The sequence below is a fragment of the Embiotoca jacksoni genome, unplaced genomic scaffold, assembly GCF_022577435.1.
Source record: "Embiotoca jacksoni isolate LCO1_2020_lvr unplaced genomic scaffold, fEmbJac1.0.p SCAF_1, whole genome shotgun sequence".
In the NCBI taxonomy this organism is placed as follows: domain Eukaryota; kingdom Metazoa; phylum Chordata; class Actinopteri; family Embiotocidae; genus Embiotoca; species Embiotoca jacksoni.
In genome coordinates, this window is record NW_027185229.1 from 18946737 (window position 1) to 18972958 (window position 26222).

General features: G+C 40.1%; 3 protein-coding genes across 5 annotated transcripts; 1 reads left to right on the forward strand and 2 right to left on the reverse strand.

Moving 5' to 3' along the window:
* Nucleotides 1-1225: 1225 nt before the first annotated feature.
* Nucleotides 1226-9084, reverse strand: emp3a (epithelial membrane protein 3a (MAM blood group)). Its single transcript, XM_069145752.1, has 6 exons — nt 9030-9084; nt 5439-5537; nt 3428-3556; nt 3021-3123; nt 2731-2871; nt 1226-1835 (listed from the first exon to the last, which is right to left on the reverse strand). The coding sequence occupies exons 3-6, from the start codon at nt 3503-3505 to the stop codon at nt 1660-1662; spliced, it is 498 nt and encodes a 165-aa protein (XP_069001853.1). The 5' UTR covers nt 3506-3556; nt 5439-5537; nt 9030-9084; the 3' UTR covers nt 1226-1659.
* On the forward strand, nt 7097-20128 carry LOC138196046 (coiled-coil domain-containing protein 30). Of its 3 annotated transcripts, XM_069145729.1 has the most exons (19): nt 7097-7513; nt 8136-8309; nt 8409-8529; nt 8941-9128; nt 9353-9448; nt 9869-10034; nt 10374-10445; nt 11062-11177; nt 12509-12607; nt 12908-13006; nt 13764-13883; nt 17008-17099; nt 17199-17325; nt 17516-17619; nt 17855-17996; nt 18457-18593; nt 18774-18891; nt 19588-19643; nt 19735-20127. In XM_069145729.1, exons 1-19 carry the CDS (start codon nt 7499-7501, stop codon nt 19946-19948), a joined length of 2256 nt encoding a protein of 751 aa, XP_069001830.1. In that variant the 5' UTR covers nt 7097-7498; the 3' UTR covers nt 19949-20127. The 3 variants fall into 3 exon arrangements, with proteins under 3 accessions (XP_069001830.1, XP_069001823.1, XP_069001839.1); XM_069145722.1 differs by lacking the exon at nt 7097-7513 and having other exon boundaries at nt 7894-8309; nt 19735-20128; XM_069145738.1 differs by lacking the exons at nt 7097-7513; nt 8409-8529; nt 8941-9128; nt 9353-9448 and having other exon boundaries at nt 7896-8309; nt 19735-20118.
* A 1742-nt stretch (nt 20129-21870) lies between these two features.
* Nucleotides 21871-26222, reverse strand: LOC138199778 (alpha-1,3-galactosyltransferase 2-like). Its single transcript, XM_069151984.1, has 6 exons — nt 26132-26222; nt 24895-24978; nt 24686-24775; nt 24264-24359; nt 23906-24043; nt 21871-22735 (listed from the first exon to the last, which is right to left on the reverse strand). The coding sequence occupies exons 2-6, from the start codon at nt 24897-24899 to the stop codon at nt 22051-22053; spliced, it is 1014 nt and encodes a 337-aa protein (XP_069008085.1). The 5' UTR covers nt 24900-24978; nt 26132-26222; the 3' UTR covers nt 21871-22050.

Consider the following 26222-nt stretch of genomic DNA (forward strand, 5'->3'; position numbering starts at 1 on the left):
CCCCTTTCAATCTAACTGAAGTGATGACTTCATGCATTCCTTTGGAAAGACAGTCACGCTATTTCCATGTTAGAAAGAGCTGTCCAGGAACACATCCAATATCTTGACGTTGCCGACAGTCTGTTTTGACTTCACTCCTTACTGAGAAAAAGCTTTAAAGGCGTTTCATTTTCTGCAGCGGCCTTGGCCCCGAGAAAACAAAAAACAAAAAATTACGAGTTTAGATGATCAGGTTGTCTGTCAGCTTAAACAAACAAACAAAAAAACCACACACACACAGGCAATCAACACATTGTGATACTCACCTCCTGGGCAGTTTAGTCTCTCAGCCTCGAGTCTTCCATGGAAGTTCTGAGACGCTGTGCTTCTTTCCGTGTCCGCTCCCCTGCCTGTCATCTAATTTGTTGTAACCCTTCCACTCCTTCTTACTGACATTGTTCTCAGATTCCAGACATTCTGTGCAGGTGACAGATCTCGTCCCTGCACGCGCGCATGCACGCACGCACACACACACACACACACACACACGCACACACACGCACACACACACACCACACACACACACACCACACACACACACACACACACACACACACACACACACACAGAGTACACCCACTCAGGACCCTGCTTTATCTCATTATTTCAATGCAGTATCTAAATGAAGCCACACATTCTTATATTTTGGTTTCAGTACCTACACCACCCTAAATGTGTGAGGTGTGTGCTGAGTAATATTTCCACGCATTATTTATCGAACAGGCTGACATTTACCTGCCAGTTGTGTTTTTTGGACTGGTCCAGCCTGTCAGGTAACATCTGACATCATGTCTGTAGGCGTCAGGTGCAATCACGGCAGTTTGTTTTATGTGTCGGTGTAAATTCTTTTGAAAGCTGTTTACGCTTCTGCAGCAATATTGCTTCTCTATTTTGTAGAGAGAAATGTGAGCAGACTGTAACAAAGTAAACAACGAATGCCAAATATTGATGAGGGATTAAAAGACAAAGGAGAGGCACCCTTTCGCAACCACCGTGTTATGCCGGAGGATTGCACCTGCTCCGTGTCACAGATAAAGCCCTCTAAGGCAAAACACAACAGTGGTTACACAGATTTAACCCCTTTAAATACAGAAATGATCTTCAGCACAGCTGACGTGTTTCACCATTTGGTGACAAAAGTTCATAACATTGTTCACAAAGTAGAGTTTAATTCTATTTTTTTTAATGAGCAGACATATAAACTGTATACAAAATACAAAAGCAAGTCATTTGAGCTCCACATAATAATCAAACCCATTGAATAAAAACAAGTTTCCACTAATCACCTGAAATTTCTGTCAGAATCCTTCATGTAACAAATTCATATGAGCTTTGCATCTCACTGCATGACTGGTTTAAAGTTATCATGATCTGTTTCCGTGTGACGGCGCTCACAGCACTGTGTTTCTGCCCGACATGCCGTCATGACGACTAAATGTCCAACATGCCGTGCAGCAGGCTCGGGTGGAAATTGAGTCAGAAAAAATACAGAACTGTGTCATTTAAAGAGTTATTTCATTCTCGCTTCTTGTTTCCTCGTGTGTGTCTACTGTCAATTGGAAAATAGTGGAAGAGAGAGAAGAGCATCACGCTCTTCATAAGAGGTCTCCATTTCTTGGCTCACTGCTTCTTGCGCAGGTGGACGTACAGTACTCCACTTACGAGGAGGAGAGGGACACATAGCCACGCCAGGATGAAGCAGTAGCCAAAACGTCCTTTGTTCAGATCCCTGGAGTCATTAAAGATCTCCTTTCGGTGGAAGGTGAAGATGAGGCAAGCGGCGAAGTCTGTAAATCCTGAAAAAGTCACAGGTAAAAAAAAAGGTTTCTGCTTAATGTATTTTTTTAACGACACATAGACAATGCCCAACTAAATATTTAATAAATTAAAAAAAAAACAGTGTTGAGTGTTGTTACTCTACATTTGTCTCTTTCTTAACAAACTCCTAATGTGTTAGTCAGTTTCTCTGACTTTCTTTCTGCCTTCCCGACACTGTCTGTCACACTCGGCCTCGAGCTGACCGTTTCCTACTGAAGATGTAAATCTAAAAGTGAGCCACATATTTAAAGGCTTAATTCTCAAAGACAGAATGACATTGCAGCTTTTAGTCAAATGCTACTGAAAGAAGAGTTAACGTTGCACATGTTGAGGACTATTTTCAGCTGCAGTTTGACACACATTTGTCACTAGGCAGTATTTAGAGTAGCAGGAGGGCAGCGCTTCAACAGGCTCATTGGTGTGCTTTTACTGTAATAGAGTTTGGAAATAAATTGATGTCTGTGGCACAGAGGTATAAGCTGCTTCATATCAGGCTTTGGCTACATAGACGATGCTTTTTTGTTGGCCCCGTTTATTTCCAGTTTTGATATTTTCATGAGATTTGTCAACAATGAGAAAATGACTATCTGTTGAAACTCAAACCTCCATTTATACAGAAGGATATGGGCATGATTTAAAAAGAATATATAGCAAAGATCGAGAAAACAAGCTGTCATAATTCATCACATCACACCTAGTTGTGAACAACTAGTTAAATTGCCAAAAGAAAAACTGAAACAGCTGAGTTATCTTAGTAAAACATTTTTTAAAAAAGAAACTTTTATAGTCCTAAAGAAAGTGAAAATGTGAAATGCTGTCATGTTGTCCTTTTCACAGTTTTATTTGGATTAAAGGAATAAGCTTTGAAGAAACCTGCAAAGGCCTGACAGAGGCCTGTGAAGTAGAAGAGGCCTCCTCGGGACATGGTGAACAGCTGACCCAGAAAGACCAGGAAGGAGACGGAGGAGAAGACCACCGAGAGGACCATGAGGGCCTGGATAGACTGCAGCCAGTCTGGGAGAACAGCGCACAGAATGAGTGTCAAGACACTGCAATACAACTAAAAGCATCAGGCTGCAATATCCAGTCATGCAGACGTGCAACATATGAGAAAATCAACAAACATGTATCCAGAAAACGTGACAAATAATTCAATAATTTACCGCTGTCACTGGTAGCGGCGCACAACCAGGTTTTTGTGTCATTATCATGGAAGCAGTTATACCAGATGTCTGTGATTTCTGAGTCTGTCCATATCCACCAAGACTGCAGGGAGGAAAGTGGAAAGAGTACAGGAGAAAGATGATTTTTTTTTGTTGTTGTTGTTGTTGTAGTTAAGCATGATTTAGAAATGAAAAAAAAAAAAAAAAATGCACGATTACTGACACCTTAAAAGACAAAGGCACGACGATCAAAAGCAAAGTGAGTATGTTGACGTGCAGCATTTTTGTGTTTAGTTCTTCTTCGTATACAGTAATACCACAGACTGCAATACATAGAATAACAGTGACATCTGCTGTAAGAAGTGGGGAAATATGAGTCAAAACATCGGTTTGCACTTGTATCTCACCTTCTCCAGGGTGGCGATGAGGAGCATGGCCAAGGTGACCAAATGGAGCACGGTTAGGAATACGAGCAGGAAGACCATGGCTATTTTTTTAGACGTGAGGAAGAGCTGGTGTCCCGTGTACAAACAACCCTGTGATGTTTTTCAAGAAAGATAAAAGAATTTTTTTTTTTTTTTTTTTTTTTTTTTAATGATTAATAGATTTTTATAAATGAATCACTAAATAGACTGAACAGTGTTGCTGCCAGAACTTAAAAAGACCATCATTCACCGCTGCTAAACTTCCCTTCTTTGTCATTTCAAATGGCCAGCAGATTTCAGTGGCGTCGATCAGTGGGCTCTCTGCCTTGTGCGGAAACTCTGCCCATTAAACAAGCCACAAGCATGCCAGACAGAAGAGGGGGGACGGGGGGGTTCACTGTATCTTCAGAGTCTGTCCAGTCTCCGAGGAATACATCAGATCATCGGCACCCTGTAACCTCTATAAACAAACACGCGGCCCACCAACGGTCTGACTTACTGTTGTGTCCTTTTTTCTAAATCTGGATACAACATATAGGATGACACTCTGTTATCACATTCAAGGTCAGAGGTAGAACGTGTTGTATTTAAGTACGTGTACTCATGTTCTGTGCTTGAATACAATTTGATTTCCCACTCATTTAAACAGCAGAGGGAAATTTTGTACTTTTACTGCATTTACTGTATTTCATAGCTGTAATTACTAGTTACTTTTCAGATCAATATTTGATGTGTAAAATGTATGATCACTTTATTATGCTTTGTTTTACATAGATTAGTCTATTCAACTGCACAAATTACTTCTATACCAGTAAAACATCAAAACTGCTCAAATGTACAAGTCAAAGAAGTAATACATATATATGATGAATATTAACACTCTGAATTGGTACTTTTTGCATAATGAGTACTTCTACTTTAGATCCTTGAAGTAAATGTTTCGTCTTTCACCACTGCTTAAGGTTCAGCAAGTATGAAAAAAATACACAAATGTATTCACTTTTCAAAAAGTTTTAAACACGTTCCCCGATTTTAAATTACAGAAGGCATTTCTGTGAAAAGGTTGCGAAGTGAAATGGCAAAAACTCTGATTAATACCAATGAATGACTCAGTATTAAAACCTAAGTTAAGACTTGAATGTACATTTTAAACAACAGTTACAACAAATGAGTTGAAAATGACAACAACTGTTATAATTCTATCTCTTGAATGACTTTTTCCATTATAAATATTTGTGATGATGATGATGATGATGATGCCAGCACAAAGAGGAAGTCACATTATTAAGTACGACTCTGTAGTTTCAGTTCACTAAAGCACAACTGCTAAAAATGACTAAATACTGATTATTGAAAAATTGCTTAATTAAAAAAAAAAAAATATATATATATTTGTTGCCTGTTTACAGAACAAAATATATAAGAAAAGAATTCTCCTAAAATATATATTTCATTTTGACTGCTTTATTGTTTTGTAGCTAATTAGAAAGGGGGTTATGCGCAAATTAAATATGTTTCTATAGTCGAATCAAATGTTTTGACTAAAATATGAAAACTGTTCATTTAAACCATTTTCAAACTGACATGCTCGATGTTCACTTTTACATTTTGTATGTCCCTGACTGTTTGGGAGTTTGTATTGTTTGTCACCCACTTCTATCCATAGAGGGAAGTTACTGTTGCTATTGACTATTCAACAAGGCATGCGTTGACCACATCTGTATTACATAACAGTTCGAGGTACTTGGCACACAGAACTAAAGTACAGATCACAGAAAATGAAAGCATATCACAATGGAAGAACACAAAAGCCTCCTCATTAATATTGAAGCAAGACCATTAAGGAGTTTTTTGTTTTTTTTAATTTTTATCTCCTGCATCACACAGACGCGTTAGTTTCATCTGACCGTAGCTGCATGTGTCAGAAAACTCAGGCACGTCGTTGCTGTGTAATCCAACATAACCAAGATTTGCTTTTGGATGGAATTCTTACCTCAAAGCCTTTGCATCTAAACCCTTGAGTGATCCTCTGATTTCTGTTTCCTTAGTTTGCTGCTCTTTCTCTGCTGTTAGAGACGTTTTACATCCAGAGCTTGGAGAGAAGGGGACAGAGGAGGAATGTGGAGTTAGATATAGGAGGAGTTCACTACACCCATTTCCTCAAAACCTTCCCTGCCCTCCCCCTCAAATGTGTGGTAAGGACCAGCTCAACACCAAAAATAGCATTCCTCCGGACCCGGACCAACACGACATATTCTCAAAAGCTGTTTTGCAGACACCCAATCTGCACTGATATGAAAAACAAAATACGACAAGACGGTCTGCATATTTCCATTAGAGGCTGTGTTAGGGAACAAAAAGAATCACACAACTGAAACATATTTATCAGAACAGTAGATGTGTGGGCTGGCAATGGCTGTATTTTATAAAGACACATTTTGCTTGCCGGTGCTGCACATGTACTCATGCTGTTCATCCAGCTTTGAAGTTTGGCATAAAGAACCACCAGACTACTCCCTACAAGGCAGGAAATCAGAGCTGATAACTGCCCACTTTTGTCTGTAAACTGCAGGAAATCTCAGACCACCCAAGACACAGCACACAGAGTTTAGTCCTAAATTTAAGACGATATTAACTTGTATATAAAATCTCCTTTGTAAAATTACACTGGCTTTGCTAGAAATAAACTTTTTTTTGCCTTACGAGGGGAGGAAATTTGCCTCACCCTCAACGCAATATACACAGTAGAAGCAATACAATGCAATACAATTAAAACATAAATACACAACATACTTCACAAATTATCAGCACTAAAGTTGTTTATGCGTAAATGTTGATGTGGTCATTCTCAACTGAGTAACTTGTAAAGCTTTTTGTTCCTTTTTTTTTTTTATTGTTCTTAATAGCGTTACAGTATATGGTTGGATCCCAAATTCTTCTATAATAAGCATGCTTTATTACTGGCAGCTGCAACAACAATGGATACCTATACCAAACTACAGACAAATATTTGATTATTTAACCTATAAATAGTGTTTGTGACCGTGTTTTAAGTAAAAGTAACAATACCACATTGTATTACAAGTAAAAGTCCAGCATTAAAATGTCACATACGTTTTATTTTCTTTGAGTAGCCTATTTCTACTTTGTTTTGTTTAGTTCATCACAGGTCTGCTTGGCAATTGTTACATATTTTGTATTGAAGTACATTTTTGATTGATTGAGGTGGTGCTAATTTAAACTATTTTGTACTGTTGAGCCAGTGCAGTTTATTAAGCTCATCATTGAGCAAAAAGTCGCAAACATTTTTTTTTTTTTTTATTAAATAAAAGTTCTATAACTGTCAACTAAATGTTGTGGTCTCAGAGGAGAACACTGCATTCAATTATAGTGGAGTCGAGAAGGGGTATAAAGTAGAAATTAAAATACTCAGTACCCCAAATTAGTAGCCTACTTTCAACAGTACTTGAGTAAAATCATCTACCACAGATTATTCAATGAATCAAAAAGTTAAAATGAAATGGTTTCTCACAAGAATGTCCGTGTTTACTGATGTTTCGGAGTGAACTTGAACTACACACGCTTTTAAAGGTCTCCCGTAACGCCTTCAGGGACCCAGGGACAACTAATAATCTCTGTGCGCAGTGAGTGTTTTTTTTTGTTTTTTTTTTACAAGAACCACCAGCTGTCGAAGCCACAGGACGTGATAGGACGTTGCTTTGTACATCCCTGCAGTATTAAAGACGCGTTAGGTTTTACTCCTCTCACTGGTTTGGATATAAAGTTTGGAGTATCTTTTTTTTTTTTTTTAATCACAAAGTTGTTTTTGGGAGTGCAGTAAACGTGCCCATCTTTGTCACGTATCGTTATAACCATTGACCGCGAAAACAAACGGACTCGTTTTTTACGGGACTCTGTTTGTGACTGTTCTGTCTCGGTGAGAGTTGATGCTCTGAGTCCGTGTTGGACATTTCCACTGGAAAACGACAGAAGTCGGAGGCTTGAATGTGACTGTAAACCGCGGCCGAAAGCTCGTTTGTCACCGCTGGACAAATGGATCAAGCAGAGGTACAGAAAACACGTGAACTTTCCCTCGCAATAGCGAATTGATATTCAAACAGTGTGAGCCTGTCATCATGTTCTTCTGTGGTTACACCAAAAAGAAAGACGTACTGTGGCTACACGTTGTTTCCTACTGAAACCTACACAGCGGGAACTTTAAAATAACATTCGTGGCTTTCGGAGAGTTTGGCTGCAGAGTTGAGGGGATTATTACCGTACATATAAGACAAAGTAAGTTATTATTATTTTTTTTTTAGTTTGGTTGCTCAGTTGTTCCAGGTTTGAGACCGCCACAGATGCACAAGGATGCACAAGGAAGGGGCGGTCGGACGGCGTTGTCAGCTGTCTTCGCAGAAAGAAACAGCTGCTGCCCCAAAAATACGCAAACAACTTCAGCCAAGAGACGTGCCCGTTATGTCGAGAGTTGGGAGGCGCATTCACGCGGTGTAGAAAAACACTTGTTACTCGTTCATGTCTTCTGCTTCTCTGAAGTTGCAAAGACGCTCTTAGAATGACAAAAAAAAAAAAAAAAAAAAAAGAAAAGTTCACATTTGGATGGAACTGATCATCCGTGTTTGACTTTGCCAGATAGATGATGGAACTGATCACCCGTACTTGTCACCGACAGGAGCTGCAGCAGGTGGCGTCATGGTGCAGCGGGGAAGGCCTTGCTCCCGGCTCTCCCCGGGAGGCTCAGCTGTGTTTGATGTGGCGAGCCCTCCAGCACACAAGGAGCCGTCTGAGCAGTGTCACGGGGGATCTGGAAGCCCACCGCTCTCAACACTTGACAGAGATGGCAGAGGTGAGTCGGGAATTGTAAAGACGAGCAAGAATAAGAGAGGGCCTGGGGGTCTGTGTCTGTCAGGCACCAAGATATTGGCTTTTCTTTTCGGTCTGCGAGGTACGCAAGTCGTTGGAGCAGATCCGAATCTTCACAGAGCACAAAGATGTTTTGGCTCAGGATATTCAAGATGACAACGATCGGCTCATGGAGCAGCTGCGGCGTTTGGTGTCACTTCAAGGTTGGAAAGCTTTGCCTGTACACCACTCACAGATTTGAATAGTCCGAGGGTAGAGACAAACTTCTTTTCATGCAGATTTATAAAATAATTGTATTTACCCATAAATGATACTTATTTAAAAAAAAAATAATAAAAAAAAATAATGGAGACGTTTTTGTCTCATTCACTCATACACACATCTGCTTCCTTCTTCTTTTATAATCCTCAAAACGATTTACTTAATTATGCTCAAATTTGACCAATAATACAAAATACATTTTTCAGGTCAGGTCAGGTCAGTTTTTTTTTTTTTTAGAATTGTCAATCCAAATACAGTATATTTCAATTTAACTGCCTTTTTTTTTTTTTTTATAACAACAGTCACCAAATTTTCAGTAGTAAGCAGGACGTCTTCTTCCTTTATTGTGGCAGACGCCCAGATAAGCGAGGTGGCTAAAATGCTGTACCAGCAGGGTCTCACAGAGCTGGTTCACAGCAGCCCCAGTGAGCAGGTGGCTTACCTCCTCGTGGAGAGGGCTTCCCTGCTGGAGACGAGTGATGGAAACACAGCTGGCCTGATGAGGACAGAAGCACAATCGTTAAACACCAGTGCACGCCAGGTTAGAGGATGACTGTCCCACGATGGGGTCTTCTTCTTCTTCTTTTTCTTATAGCATCCATAATATGCTGAAGATTGATAAAATACACACAAAAAAAAGTGACTTTTAGCTTGTCACTATACCATAACTCAGTTTAATTTGGATAATGTATATATTTTAGTATGTTTCAGATTCGTTGGTTTTGTTGTGTCGGATTGTGATTGTCAACCGATGTTATTTCACAGTCTACCCACAAGGGGGCACCACGTCACGGGCAGGGCTCGTGGAAAAGACTCTTTGGACTCCACAAAGCTTCACAGAGCAAAACCACTTTTATTCCTGTATGTATGTATTGTTAGTGCACCGTGCATCCCATTAAGTACTAACATACACTAAAACTGCATTCAGAACTGATGCTGACTTCAATTTTTGTACAATATATGACTTCCAGGTATCTTTTTGCATGTTTACTCCAAACCCTTGTTCAGCAGCACTCACATTAACCACATTAATCTATTTGATTTTTATGTTCCAGTGTTACTAAGCTCTGTACAAGCACAAGCTAGGGACCTTTGCATGGCAGAGGAAATTCAAGACACGACACCTCTGATGCGTCTTGATCCAGTGTGATTCTCAAGGTGTCCCGTCAGTTTTTGCACGACTTTCGGAACATTCTCGCTCAAATTCGTGCCGAGTTCCTTTGAGAGCATGTCACTCAATTTACTATCTGCCATTTTGTAAGTTGTTGCGTGTCCCTGTAGGCGGAGGCCAGACACTCGGCCGGCCAGGAAGGTACTTTAGTGAGGGAATGTTCCCGTCTGGAGCGGGACCTGGAGGAGGGCTCCCGCCGGCTGGCCATGGCCCACAACGAGATCCGGCGTTTGACCGACGAGCTGGAGTCTGCTCATCTGACGCAAAGAGCGTATGGTGAGAGATATGAATCAGCCACTAAAGATGAAAATTCTTAAAAGTGATTTCTCATGGTGATTACACACTAGCCTGCTTTCACAACTACCTCTGTTTTTCCTCTCGTTTACTTTATCCTTAAACCAATCAGCCATGATTGCAAGAAACAAAAACAAACAAAAAAAACACCACTTTCAGCTCAATCCCTAAAAAAATAATAATAAAAAAAAAAAACCTTACTGAAGTTCAGAAGTTATTTTAATGTCACAAAATGCCCAAACAGATTTAACAACTTTTGTGCAGAGAAAAGTGTGGAAGTGTGATTATTTTAGCATGTTTTTTTTGTTGTTTTTTTTGCAGAGCCTGAACTGCAATCCGCAGAGCAGGAGGTGGAACAACTCAGACAGGAAGTAGAAAAACTGAAGAAATATGGTGAGGATTATTTCTTTGATATGTATTCTACAAGCCGTTTTCAGAATGGTTGCCAGCATCGTTTTGGGGGCATGTACTGTTGAAAGGATATTGAGCTGTGTTACTATTTTGTATCCGGGCTCATCCTGATCAGGGTTCATTGTCCCAGCATGCACGGGGTGAGAGGGCGGGGTACGTCTCGCACATGTTGCCAGTGTTTTACAGTGAAGTTCCCTCCACTGCAGCTCTGCAAGGGAACACTGTTGGAGAAACACAAAGAGGAAATGTTGTACGAAAATGAGTGTAAAGAGCCTCACGTCAGCTTCAGATATACTTTGGAATGTAGTTTTGCACAGAACGGGTGCTGTGGATTTAGTTTCCTTTCACTGGAAGTATGCTCGTCAGGATCTTTTATTGGCAAGTATGACCGTGAGCAACGCTTACAGCAGATAGTCCAGACTTCAAAAGAGTGTGTACAGACCCGTGTGAATCATGTACAAAAATAAACCCTTCGAAGTGTTTTGAAGTTAAAATACTCAAAATCGCTTTCACTGACAAGAATGCATGATAACACTGAACTCCTTAACATGTATTATTTATAATCTGATGAGTAAATGATCTGATTTCATCTCAAAAGAAATAGTGGAATTGCGAAAGGCCAAAGAGCTGAATGATGGTCTTGACCTTGAGATCAGAGCCTTGAGGAACAGGGTACGCTCACTGGATGCTGAGAAGAGCTCTGTGCAGCAGACGGTAAGATTCCCGCTGGAAGAAATTTGGTGAGAAAACAACACTGAAGAATTTTGATTTAAACTTTTTTTTTTTTTTTTTGCAGCAAACACTTTTGCATTGAAATTGGAGAATAGGATTGAATTTATAATTTCCCCACATACAAAGCACACACTTCACTCAAATCTTTGCTTTTAGTTGGCAGGTCATTATAAATTACATGTAATTATTGCCATCATTTGTGCTAACGAAGGACAAAGTCAGACATTTCAGCCTACGTTGTTAAAGCATGTGGGCCCGTATTTAAAGTAGTGGTAGATTGTACTTTTGGTGATTCTATTAGATCTGTGTGTTGCAAAGCTTATTTAAGACCTAAACAAAGTTCACAGTTATGTTTGTACTGTAGTTCTTTTTTACAGTAAAATGTTCATTATTTTGAGTCTGGAAATGTTACAGTATTAATTATAATTGTTACAAAAAAGAATCTTAGTTTTTCCTCTATGCTTTTTTTTCCCTTTATCTTTAATATCTGAGAAATTTTTTTAAATTTATTGTGGGTGAGCAGTGCATGGTGTTGACGTTTACACTTACACTAGTGTATAGCAACCAACCCATAATGCGGTTACCCACACGATTTGACTTTAAGGGGCGTGCCTACGACTGACACCTGTTATGAGCACAAAGAAGGACAATAACTATTGTCAGCAAGTGTCATTGTGTTAATCGTGTCCGTTATGACAACTAGACATTAACCAGGACAACAAAACCTGTTCCCAAACACATCAGTGATTTCTTAACACATTATGTCAATGCTTGAGCAGCGTTTTATCCTCCACAATTGGTTGAAAAATTGCAGATAATTTGTGTCACCACAGCCACGGTGCTGGATTCCCATCGCGATGAGTGAGCCATCGGGGACATCGTCCATCAGCCAAGCCCTACCTCCAGTAAACCACAGGTGGAGGTTGGAGGGTGTGGTCTGTGCATAGAGAATTACAGGGGCTTTATTATTAATTCATGGCGTTTGGTTAGGCTTTATTTTCCTTCTTGTTTGTGGAGACAAAGTCTTCCATAAACATTCGTAGTGAAGCCGGCGACCGTGTCGGTGCAGTCGCTAATATTTACGTTTGCGGTTTTGACCTTCTCTCAGTTCAAGTGCGCAAAACAACGCTGTAGGACGGCGGCTGATTGGTCTGACTAACAAGTGATCTGTCCTACGGGCTGCAGATCTCCGTTTCAGTCTCTATATATCAGCGGGAGGAAGAGGATGGAGGAGTGATCTGATGTGGACTTGGCTCAAGCAAATGCAGTAATTGATACTTTTGATAATACGCGTTATTGTCTATTTTTCTCAGGTTGTATCGCTGCAGGAGAAGGCAGAGCGTCTGGAGTCAGCTCTGCAGCAGCAGCAGCAGCTCCTCACTCTGCAAGTTCAGGCCAACGAATCAGCCAAAGTACGTCAACCTCAACAGATGTCTGAACATCTCATCTGACGCCGAAACAGTCGGCCCATCCCACATTCAGTCTTAAACTGGAGTTGAATGTAACTCCGCATCAAATGGCTCATGCAAATATCAGAGACATTATTTTCATTTTCATTTTCAACATTGATGGCAGTTTAACGCAGGGGAAAAATACACAGTGTAGACTGGTGACAGAAAGACTGATATTTCCTGCTAAATCATCGGTAGAAACCTCCTCGTTTTTGTACGTGTTGAAAATGCACCGTCTTTTTTTTACTAAACTCGCTTCAGGCTCAAACAGCAGATCAGGCACAGAATCACCACACCTGCAGAAATGTGCAAGACAAACTCACTGCACAGACAAGACACTTCCTGGAAAAAGAGGAAACTGTAAGTTATTACAAATAAAAACACACTCGACTGGGAAACTTTGGCTGGTTATCATAAAGAGTTTGTTCAGCTGTCAAACCTATACGGTAGCTATTTTACCATGGCTTCTTTATTTCAAACAAATAAATGTGTAAAGTTTGATTTGACAAATACTTCAAAGTGATGTGGCCTTGATGTATCAAATGATCTTGTCTTATGAGACAAGGGTTGAAGGAATCAGTTATTATCAGTCAGTCAATGTAAATAAAAGAATATCAGAGGTTAAACACTGTATATGAATTAAAATTAAAAGATTAATGGGCTTAAATTGAAAGTGCTTATAGACAAGACATTTATTGTTTTCAAATATTTACAGATATTATATATATATATATTGTGCGCTTTCTGAAACCGTAAAAACAAGATGCCAAACAGTGTGTGATTGAATTGTGCAGACTAAGTTGTTTGGTAGCTGATGTGGGACAGTATATTTTGAAATAAATCATTTTTCAGTATATCCTATTCTTTGAAATTGGTTCTTTACTGTATATAAAATGTGTGTAAAAACCACACACTGAATTCCTTTAGTTTGAGCGCAGTCAGATTTAAAGATGTAAAGTATTTCCTAATAACCACCCAGTGAAAGTCGTCGTGCCTTTTTTGTCATCGCGCGATAGCTCCCAGTTAAACCTCCTAAAATAACTTTCGAATGTGGACCTTTGCCACCGCAGACGTTTGGTAGCTCCGTGAATCCTTGTTATGTCTTGAATCTCTGCAGAAGGAGGTGGAGCGGCTGGAGTCCTCCCCGCAGGAGGAGCAGCAGCAGCAGCAGCAGCAGCAGCAGCAGCAGCTCGTCACTGTGCAGCTTCAGGTTGACCGAGCCAACGAGTTAGCTGAAGTAAGTCCCGCTGCACAGATCCCCGAGCATTACAAGCGTTAGAAGTTCACAGCTGTCTTCAAACAGAGCAGAACATTTAAGTCCGTATCAAACAGTTTGGGTAATCTTCATGTGACCCGCGCAGGGTTAACAGAAGACTCAAATGTGCTCTCGATTCGTAAGGGAGGTTGTAAGGAGATAACGGACAATAATCACCTGGAGCCGTGGGGTTACGTTCAACTGCAATGTGTAGTAAACTTTAACAAACAATAAAACATTAAACTATTTACGCTCACATTTTAGGTTCAACATATGCAATACTTGGTGCATTTAAAAGTAACAATAACTGCTCAGCAGCTCGCAAACACAACACTCATGAACTTGTTCTCAACATCACAGGTGATGAAAGAAAATTGTCTCTTTAGCGCAAAAAGTTTGGAGTTTCTTTGGATCCAAACGTTTAAGATGATGCCGTGTTGAGGTCGTAACAGTATTTTTTTTTTTAGTCAGATAGGTCCAGTCAAGTCAGTTTAGTACAAAAGAGAGCTCTTACCACACTGGTGCACTCGGATGAAGGGACGGACGGTCTCCTCCGTAGAACAGCAGGTGATCGTGGTCCGACTCCTCCGGGTTAAAGGAGGCTCGCCATCTCCTTCGTCAAGGAGAATCCAAACCTAAAATCTACAGGGTTTTCCAGGTAACTCAAAAAACCTAGCCTGTATATAAACAAGGCTGTTACTCTACGGGATCACTAAATTCAGTTCTCTAAGGCCTTACTGAAAATCGCATCCAAAGTAAGATGGCGCCGCGCTAGCGGCAGCCTGTTACAGCAGCCCCCCCCCCCCCCCCGAGTGTGTTTTGTTTTAAGTATTTTTCTTTCTTTCTCCTCTCTTCGGAGTTGTTGTTTTTTTTTTCTTCACGCGTGTTAAGTAAACGGTCAGACAATGGACCGTAATTTTTCCACTTTTCTGGTTGGGGGCATTGTTATTGTTTACTTGCGTGATCAGCTGATCGCGCTGAGTAGGCCTCTGCTGCTGCTGCTGCCCGGAGTGAGGCCTGAGATCCCGGACGAACTTCGGAGAAGACGTCGGGGTTGCAGAGCTGGAGCTCAGCTGAAGGCGAAGAGGAGGAAATGTAAACCGGCGGTACCGGCGATCTTAACGGGGAACGTGAGGTCGTTGGCCAACGAGACAGACGAGCTCGGCGCGCTGGTAAAGACCCAGCGGGAGTACCGGGAGTGCAGCATCACGTGTTGCACCGAGACGCGGCTGCACTCCCATTTCCCGGACCACAGCGCGGCCGTACCCGGCTTCAGGACCGTTCGGGCGGACGGAGACGTTGTGCGGAGCGGCAAGAAGAACGGTGGAGGGATTGCAGCCTATGTGAACGAGAGGTGGTGCAATCCCTGCAGGACTGCTTTGAGTCCACGGACTGGGATGTGCTGTGTGGAGGACACACATGGGGAGGACATCAACAGCATGACGGACTGCATCACAGAATACATCAAATTCTGTGAACACACCGCCGTACCATCCCGGACTGTACGCCGCTTCCCCAACAACAAGCCGTGGATCACCAGTGACCTGAAGGTGCTTCTTAATCAGAAGAAAGCAGCCTTCAGGTCTGGGGACAGGGAGGAGCTCAGGAGAGTGCAGCGCCACCTGAAGGAGAAGATGAGAGAGTGCAAGGACTCCTACAGGAGGAAGCTGGAGGCCAAACTCCAGCAGAACAACGTGAGGGAGGTGTGGACCGGTATGAAGGAGATGACTGGGTTCAAGGGGAGAGAGAGACAACCAGGGGACTCCCTGGAGAGAGAGACAACCAGGGGACGCCCTGGAGAGGTCCAATGAGCTAAACTGTTTCTTCAACAGGTTTAGTTCACCACCCTCATCTGTCTCCTCCACACCTTACACCTCCCAAACACCTCTGCTGCCCCCCCCCCCCCACTCTGCCCCCCCCCCTGGTGAGCTGCATCCAAAGGCCGTGTCTATTGGCAGCCGGGGTTGTCTTCCAAACATGCGTTTCACATGGGGAGAAACCTGCGACGTCGTTCGGTAGTTTTAAAACAAACATTACATTTTATCATTGGCACGAGGAGTGCATGACGTCACAGTATGGCTGCGATATAAAATAGGGCAACACGAATTTAAACACAAACGCATAACACCGAAGGACAACTGAGCTATGAATCATACTTTTCCCACCGGGGATATCAATGCAGAATGGTGCTCAATTAACTGCAGCTTAAAGCTCTGACTAACACAACCGTAAATACAATACAACGCCAAGTTCACATATCGGCGAGGAGGACACCGACGGACAACGCCAGCTTCTACAGTTAGCCGCTGCAGCTTAACTTCGCTGAACTCACCGAGACGCTGCCAAACGAGGTTAACTCCTGGCACACCGGTGTTTGGACAACTCCCGTCTCTTCACAGAAACTCTCTCAAAAGGTCGACTTATTGTTCACGCAATTTTTTTTTACTGTCCCGTGTTTAGCTGAAGAATATCGCGGTCTCCAGCTGCGCTCAGTCAGACGGCTACCTGGAGGGGTGGGACTTAACCTACTCCTCCAATCAGAAACCTGCATTGCCAGATATAGCCAATGAGAACTACATCTGAACAAAGTGGCTTTGATTGACACTGTGTTTGGCAAATAGACAACAACAAAGGAAACATACTATAACCCGCGCAGTTTTACGACTGGGTTACACCTACTGTCTACTATATCTGTCTGTAAAGGAAACCTGTTTTTTTTTTTGTTTTGTTTAGTTTTTTTTTTGTTTTTTTTTACTAAACACAACTGTATTGCTGATTCAGTCTTTTAAAAAATAATATACCTTTAAACTTTGTGTCATACACCTTAGCCGATATAACTCGTGAAATAATGCTTTGCTCAATACATTTCTTGATACTGTCATATAAATCCAGGGTAACTGAGGTGATACAGAGCAATCAGACCTGAAGAGATTTACAACATAAACTCAGTGTGACATACCTTTTGGAGAAGGAGTCACAAGTGAGTGAATCAGTGTTACAAAAGAATATGAAGAGGTTCCAGTTCATTACATTTATTGTATATTTCTAAGAGAAATGCATATGTTTCCTACTGCAAGATGTCAAATCTTTTTTCTTTTCTTTTCAGATACTTTCTCTTCAGCAGCAGTTGGGTAACTCCCACAACAATAACCTCATATCTAAAATATGCATTAAGGAAAACAACCTCCATGATCAAAAGTAGGATATCTACCCTTTTACCTTTCATGTATGTGCATGCCACCGCTCAAGTTTGCAGTAAGACATGCTGTAAGTGTGTGTCCATGTCTGGGTTTGAAGGCTGTGGCAGCAAAAAGAGGCAGATTCAAGGGCTTGGGAAAATACTCACTCTCAGCTGGAAGACTGCTTCAGGACAGAGGATAAAGAGCTGCACACACAGCTGTGCAACGAAAACACAACACATGGGGTAATTTCTTTTGTCAGGACAATGTCTGGTTACACATTAAAACTTATTTTTGTTTTTCAGTATGCCTATTTACATGTACTGGAGAGCAGAAACGGCTGCCTTCCATGTATAAAAGCTGTGAATGAAGTTGAATGTGCCAGAGTCTATCGCAAATTTCTGCTCCTACTGAGGTTTTCATTTTGAATTGCAGGAGTGTCCTGATTATCAGGAAGTAATGAAGATCACCCAAGATGAGTGTGAGACACTGAAGAAGGAAATCTGTGAAACACTTCAATGTCTTGACAAAGAGCGAAGGTAACCGTGCCATAATGTCATATTATTATACTGTATATGTTGTATTCCAACTGTTCAGACACTAGAAAATACAGCATTCTTTTAAATTTATATAAATGTGTATGTTTAAAAAAATACAAGACTTTTATTTACCTGTAATGTATAATATCTCATTGTTTTCTTTTGCCACAGTGAAATCCATTTTTTACGTCAAAAACAGATTTAATGAGTCATGTCTTTGTCCATCTGCTTACAGTAAATACCACGAGATGAAGGAAAAACACAAGGCAAAACTGTGTCGCGCCAAACAGAAACTTGATGATGAAACCACGTGGCGTGATGAAAAGATAAAAAGTCTAGAGAGGAAGTTATCTTTGTGTTCCCATTCACTAACAAAGGTGAATTTTCTCCTTAACGCAAAACAAATCAGGATGTTTAAAGTCGCATAACTGAATTTCAGTAATTTCAATTCCGTTTTCAAAATATATCTTGTCTTATTCCTTATGTTGTGTTTTCTAAATAACATGAGGCAATTTACTTGTTTGGTTTTTGGATGCATTTGGTGGATCACTAATTGTTTCTACCAGATATCGGTTACAGCTTTTCTTCCCTTCTGCAGCCAAAGTATGTTAATATTTTTGACCAATGAAACAGGCTGTTGACGACTTCTTTTTAAAGGTGACGATGCTCAATTACTAAAGCATCTATAAGGGAGGGTGCTGCTGACTTATAGGTGATTTGTAATTTCAGTACTGACACAAGTTTGATCCTACATTTCGCTCTCAAGTGTGGTGATGGTAAATGATGGTGATATGATGGTAAATGATGAGTGTAATTCTCATTTTTATTCATTTCCAGGAGAAAGAGCTTGTTATCAGCATAACTGTGGAAAATGAGAAACTACTCTTTGAGAGGAGGAGGCTTCTACAACAGCTGAATGAGGAGGAGCACAACAAAAATGACAGTAATCTAGCAGCGTCTTTGTCCAAATTCAGGTACTGAAATTACTGACATTCAATGCGAGATAAAACACCTAGTCCACACATTATGCACATTATATTCAAGGTGAAAGTGTTAAAAAGGAAAAGTTGCTACTGAAGCTATATACTCAAATAATGTACATTTACGTAGTATGTCATAATTAACATAAATGAGACCTTTATTTTGTTTTGCAGGGTGGATTTTTTAGAGATGGAAAACAAGAAACTGGGAAACAAAATGTTCCATATGTCCAACCAGCTTTCTGTCCTGGAACGCAGCCTGCAGAACATGCAGTCGCTTCACTTGGCTGAGGTAACAGTTAAATCTTTATGCACATGCTGTGATGTGGAATTACTGCTTCTCCAGGTATTTTTGTCATCTTTCAGTAGATAGATAGATAAGACTTTATTCATCTCACAGTGGGGAAATTTAGTCATCACAGCAGCATAGAAACACAGTTATGAAAAAAGGTGCACACAATAAGAAAAAAATTACAAATATGTATACAATAAAAAACAAGATAGATAAAAATAATTTATTTAGAAAAAGTAAGACTAATGAATAAATACACACACACATACACAAACTTATATACCACAAAAATAAATATAACTTGGGATGAAAAAAAAGTGCCAGGTGCTATGACATACAGTGCTACATTATTTTAGGCTGGTGTTGAACAGTCTGACAGCCGTTGGGACAAACGCCCTGCGGTAGTGCTCTTTCATACACTGAGGGTATGGCCAATATAAAGCTGATGTAACTCAACTGCCTTCCAAACTATCATATGAAGGACTAGGAAAAGTAGGTAGGCACGCTAGTACCTGAGAAGCTGTATTGCCTTAAATACACAAGAAAACAATGGATTGATTGACAAACACTGACCGACCCACGCTGCTGTTTTTAGAGCGATGCCGTCTTCTTTACTTAACACACACAATAGAGAATGCCCCATTTATTTTCAAAATGATATAACATGAATGCCATGTTTTTATTATGTTTAATTAGGAGCTTCAGAAAATGTCAAATCACCGACAGGGTTTCACATCTCTCTCTGTGAAAAGGTAGGTCTGATCCTGATTCCGAACTTGATCAAAATGTGTTTGTTTGGTGAAATAAAACACCATCAAATCTGTGGGAACTTTTTGTCCCCAGCGCAATGTGTCCGGACCTGTCTGAAGTTAAGGCCTTATTGGACACTACACACAGCAAGCAGACTGATAAGCCTCCTTCCCCTCTCTACTGCATCTCTGGGCCCTTGTGTCGATCAGCGGAGATGGGCTACCTGAACCTGACCTCCATGCAGAGCCACCCGGACCGCTCAGGTCCTTCGACCGCGCTCAGCAACTCTGAAAGTATGAAGTCCTGATGTTTCCTCTCTGCAACTTGAATATACTGTACGGAAGCTACTTTATTAAATGAATAAATAACAGAATTTAATTAAACTGAGTTTGTAGTACATTAATACGAACCGACCGAACCCCATCAGAATGACTGCTCACAGGTAAATCTAATAGATTCTACATCTATTTGTCAGCTAAAGTTTCACACTTTCCTTTTATTTCAAACTGTAAAGTTACAGTTTTATTTTGCATAAAGAATGAGTAAATTAATGAAAACTGAGCTAACAGACATTTAAGAGATTGATGCTCAACTAAACAGCATCGGAAAAACAAGAGCTAAATAAATGGCTTGAGAATTGTTGCTGTTGTAGAGTCTTTGAAGTGCAGTGATGTCAAACCACAATGTGTTGCACAAAGCTAAAGGAACTTTTGCTTAACAACGTCCTTTAAGGAAATCAAACCACGTGCTGCATGGTGGTCTGACCTTTATTCGATTGAAGCTTGCAGCATTCACCAGTCTTTTACATATTGTCAGAGTTTAATGATTGTTATGAATACCCTCACCAGTGTTAATAATTGCTTGTTTTTAACAGAACTGTCATTGTTACAATTGATAAATTGAGTTGAATGTTCTTTTTAAAGGCACTGTCCCTAAAAAAAACCCTCTCTGGAACAAGGTGGTTTTAGTACAGTATATTGTATTTTGCCTTGAAACAGTCTTATAAATGTACTTTTTTTGTATCATTCAAATTTAAAAACAAAAACAAGCACAGCAATCACTGTTGTAGAAAGGCATTCAATGTAGGCATGACAATGTATGAACCTGTCAAAATTGCTACTTAAAGCATCAATACATCAATACATGCATACATGCATACATTCAAGTAACTTGAAGCATCAAGCACCAAACATTTTCTTAAAAAGTTCTCACCAGTATATGAATACATATATATGTATGTATACATATGTATGTATATATACTTTGCCTATGTATATATATATACATGCATACATACAAAAACAGAACAAGGTCATAAAATGTTTTTAACGTACATGAGCAGTATGAGATGCAACCTGCAAATAAACAGGAATCTTAAGGTTTATTAATTATTGCATTGTAAGTGCAAAATAATATAGATTTCTCAATGCAGACAAGTGAAACTTAAACCTGATAATTACAGTTCATTTTTTACATGAATTTACAGTTGTATTTTCTGCTACCCAAGCTTTGACAGGGTTCAAAACCCAAGAACCTGGAAAATGAAAATTAATGTGGCAGTTGGTCCTATCTCTAAGCCCGCCAGCTAAATAAAAAACAAAGATGCCAATCATGCCGTGCACACTCTACCCGGTAATACTTAACAGGAGCGCAGAGATGGGATTCTACAGGGTTTCCTATGGCATGTCAACTGCCCACATTTTAATACTTTTTTTTTTTAAATCTAGGGATGACATATCTATCCATCTGAAATGCTAAAAGAAAATGAAAATCTAAAACAATTCTAAAATAAATATTATTGTGTATTTGATATCAATACTGTGGCTACAGATGAGGAAAAAGCTAACTGCCTTCCTCAAGAGGAAAGATGGACATAATCAAGTATTTTACTAACATAGAAAATTCCCTGTCAAAATAAAAGAGATTTGTTAATTTAATTCAGGGTCAATCAATATTGTTCATCAGAAAAGGGGGAAGCTTTAAATGACATTTGGATCTACTAGTGCAAGACGGTCGAGGGTTTAAAAATGCATATACATCAACTTAGACAGTCAAACAACACAAAAATGAATAAACTAGAACGTTATTCAGGTCATGAATAAACAATAACAATATATATAAACAGCCCTGTGATAGACTGGCAACCTATCCAGGGTGTACCCTGCCTTAGCCCAAAGTGAGCCGGGATAGACTCCAGCCCCCCCCCCCCCCCCTCCCCCGTGACCCTGTTCAGGATAAAGCGGGTATAGATAATGAATGGCCGGATATATCAACATAAGTGACAGAAACACTGAATACATTATGTTACCACTTTTGCTGTTCATGACATGTTTGTCAAAATATTTCGGTTTTTGCAATTAATGAAATATAGATGGTGATTATGCAGATTCGTCCATGCGCCAAAGCACACTAGAGTGTGCGCAGTGTATCGTAATGTTTTGCTGCCCACAGTAGTCGGGTGACTCGAATGTCACGCCTGTAGCCGATACTGGTGTCCCAGCAGTACTCTGGTGAAAGCACCCTGCTTGGTTTGTGAAGCCAGAAATATTTGTTTAGATGACTCTCATCGTGCCACAAAGCCTCCACATTATTTTGTTTATCCTCCATGATGCTTTGGTAGCAGGCGTCAGCCAACGCCTTTATGCTTCTCCACGAGCCTCCAAAGATGGCAGCGTGGTAGTAAAAATCCCCAGTTTCCATGTACGCTTTGGACTTTGTGTTATGGTCATAGGTGAATAACATTTTCGGAAGGTGGTAGTAGTGGGCGTGAAGCAAAGCAACCGAGTCTCCCAGAGCTTCTGAGCCAAATCTCCCAGTAAACACCTGATCCACATCGAAGCAGAAGATGTGTGTGCAGTGGTAGCGAATGTCCAACTCTATCATGTCCGATATTGTCTTCATTCGCATCATAGAGATGTCCTGCCACCTGGAGTGTCGTTCCACTTTGATCACTTTCAGGTTTCGCCGAGGGCCAAGCTTGATGTTCGGCACCTTCTCTGGCATGTCCGTAAACACGTAGTATGACACAGGCAAACCCAACATGAAGTGATTTTCTGATGAATTCAGGAAAGCCTCAAGGTAAGCGTCCAGGTACCTGTGGTAGTGGACACAAGACCAGTCAGATGTAGACCATTAAAGCAATAAAGTTAGGTTAGGTTAGGTAGTTACTTTATTAATGCCCAAAGGGAAATTTTTTTGCTACAGCAGCACACAGGAAGTTGTTAGTGTCTGCTACATTGACAGATTTCTGTCAATGTTTTCTGAGTTCTCCTGGTTCCCGAGCCGTGCTGGCAATGCCTACATGTACCAGGATGCATTGCATACAAGTCTCTGCTCTTGCAGCACCCACTCAAGAAAAAAAAAAACAATAACCAACCAGACGATACTGTTTTCAGAGAAAAAGATAGGAAAGACAGAGGTTATTCATCAGGGAAGATACTGGTATTAAGCATATTCTGTAATGTTAACAGCTAATGTAAATACAAACAACACCACGTGTTGAAAAAAGTGCTTGTCCGACATTGCCACGTATCACCAGTCTCACCCACTTTTTGGCCAAAACTGGTGACAAAAGTTTTCATTCAGTGGCCCTCTGATCTCTCTGCCCTTGTTGGTTTTAGTTGTATTTTCCAGTTTATCCGTAGTATTCTTTCTCTTTGATGCATTTCTTCAGCCATGTAGTCTGGCTCAAATAAATACATTAGCTAATACACTATAAAGTTTATCCCCCATACATAACATCTTCTCATATTTTGGGAGGCCATTTTTTGCTGTTGGAAACGAAATTAGTTGTAGTACAAGTTTCAAGAACAAGGTTTTGTTTTGTGGCAGGATCTAGAGAAGGACCCCTACCTGCTAGCCAGACAGGTTCATTAACCTGTAGTTCTTTTGGCCACCAACAACATTGCTGTACATGTCAAATGGTGGCGCTTGGCTAGTGCTGGACGACCAACAGGTTTTTTGGCTGCTTCCCAGAAACACAGAAAATTGTGTGTATTGCTTAAATTGGCTACATTTACTTTCAATACAGATTGGACTCATAAAAAGTGGTGAATTTGTCATTTAAGGCATGGCAACAGTTTATGGAAACAGTTATAGCATTGCAATCACAGGCGGCTGTCCCACACTGTTCACTGTCATAGGTACAGGGATGACTGACAGGTCTCACAACTTATCTAAATACAGCAACAACAAGATAGAACACTTTTGAATAGTTAACCTAACATGTCACCCAGACTGTTACAGTATTAATGTAAAAACTAACCTGCCCACGGCAAATACAGTGAGGGCAACAGATGATTCTTTCTGCTTGTGCATCTGATCATACAGGTAAGGGTCAAACATTCCCTCCCAGATGATGGGGGCGTTCCAAGTTGTGCATGTTTGCACATCTTGTCTGGACCTGAAACAGAAGAAAACCATTTCAACACATAGAATGTGGTTCAGCAAGTATTTCAAGTCATTCTGTGGCGGTTATAAGCTTCTTCTCTAGCATTTTGGCCATTAGTTACCATATTTGTAAGAGCTAGGTATAGAAGGGAGGAGTGGATCTGACTGAGAACCCGAGGACCAAATGCATTTTGACTGTGTGAAGCCAAAACTTCATGTCTAAAGGGTCTTACAAAAGGTCTAGGCTGGCATCAGCGCTGTTGTCCAGAATCAGGATCTTTGCACTTTCCAAACGGCATTTTCCCATCGGTAAGACACCTATTAAAAGTCTGATATAAAAACACGTCATAGTTTAGAAAAATAAAAATCACATTATTGTATGGTGATATAATGTTTGCGTTTCAGGTAATAAATGGATCTATGCTGAGTTGTCAGTTAGTATGTGCACCCGGCTGAAGCGGATGGTTCTAGTTCGACAGTCCTGCAATGAATTCCAAATTTAAACAATGTTCAGTTTTTATTGAAGCTGTTCAAGGGGTTAGTCATTTAATCCTACTGTCAATTCAGCAACAGTTACTGCAGGACTGTTGTATCAGATTGCATTAAACTGAGAGTAAACATATTGTATCTATTGCACATTTCTTTTGTTACTTGCCTCAAACATGGTAACGTGAAGTAGAGCGCTCCGAGCACAGCCGGAACGCAAAGCACGCATTTTAAAATGCTCTTCACCTTCTGTATGTTTCTGCAGTTATACAGTCAAGACAAAGTACAAATGAGCAAATGTTTCTGAGCGCATGCTCAGAAAGTCATTTGGCACAAGAGTATAAACAATAAAGTACTTGTATGAACATGTATAGTTACCCCATAGTTGGAAAAAAGCTGGTGTTCAACTTCAGTATAACATGAACAATGACAAGAGTGTTAGTAGCCAATCAAATGGGAACTCTGAGAAAAGAGGACGACATGCTTTACTCTTTTTCAGTACAATTCAACAGAAGTTATTTTTTCAAATTCACACAGCCCTAAGTAGGACTGGGCAGTCACTCATATTTGTCATTGATTAAATTTGCTGTCTTACAAATACGCAACTAAATGTGTATTTTGGACAAGTACAATAGCCCCAAATCTCAAAATTGATCAGTATTTAACTGGAAATAGAAGACAAAATATCTAATGTTGAAACAGAAATTTATATTGTTTTCTCAAAAAATACAGCTCATTTTGAGTTTGATGCCAGCAACAAGTTTCATTCTGTTTTCAATTAAATATCGGTTTAGTTGATTTGCATATATATATGTATGTAAAAAATCTCTGTTTGGTGTGTAGCTGATTGGCATCTTAAGTGTGACCCCAACTACACACTGCTTTTTGTATGACAGGAAAAGCCAAAAACAGGCTGGAAACCACATATTTAACTTTGACAATGTCTTGTATTTTAAATATATACATATAAAAAAAGCTTTTTATATTAAAAGTAGGCTAACTAAAGCTGTAGTGGAGTAGGACGTGCCAACAATATTTTCCTCTAAAATGTAGAAGAGTGGAATATCTAAAGTTGCATTAAAGAGAAATACTCAACGACAAAGACCTCACATTTTTTTATTATGTAGGCACGTTATGTAGATGCACTTGGTTAACCTACTTTCCACCGCTGCCCACAGCCAAACTGGTTTGTTTGTCGTATCGCATGGAGGCTCAAGTTAGGTCTAATGTTTCAACTGTCTTTTGATTCTCTGGTGGAGTTACCAGAGAGATCAGGTTAGTTAACATACTCTGAGATCATGTGTCATTGATTAAATGAGAAAAAGACACAAGTGTAAGCAAGCAAAACATGTAGGAACCAAGAGTCAGACAAATACCCTAATCCATGTTTGTCAAAATAATATCAGTAGTTTCTTAAATTCCTTGTAACGTTGTCAATTACACCTCACCAAATAGATTCATTGTTGTTCAAATTAGAAATTGTACAGTTTATCCTGTGTTGGTGTTATTTGACACATCCCACTAAAATCAAACTGATTTAGTTTCATACCAACATATGTTATTGAACAAACTGTACAAAGTCTTAAAAATGAGATAAAATGTACAGATAACTCACCTTTCAGTTTCTGTCACCTGTAAATTTCAATAACTCCTCTAAAATATAGCCTCGTCAGATTCAATGATTGCAACTACATTTTGGGTAAGGT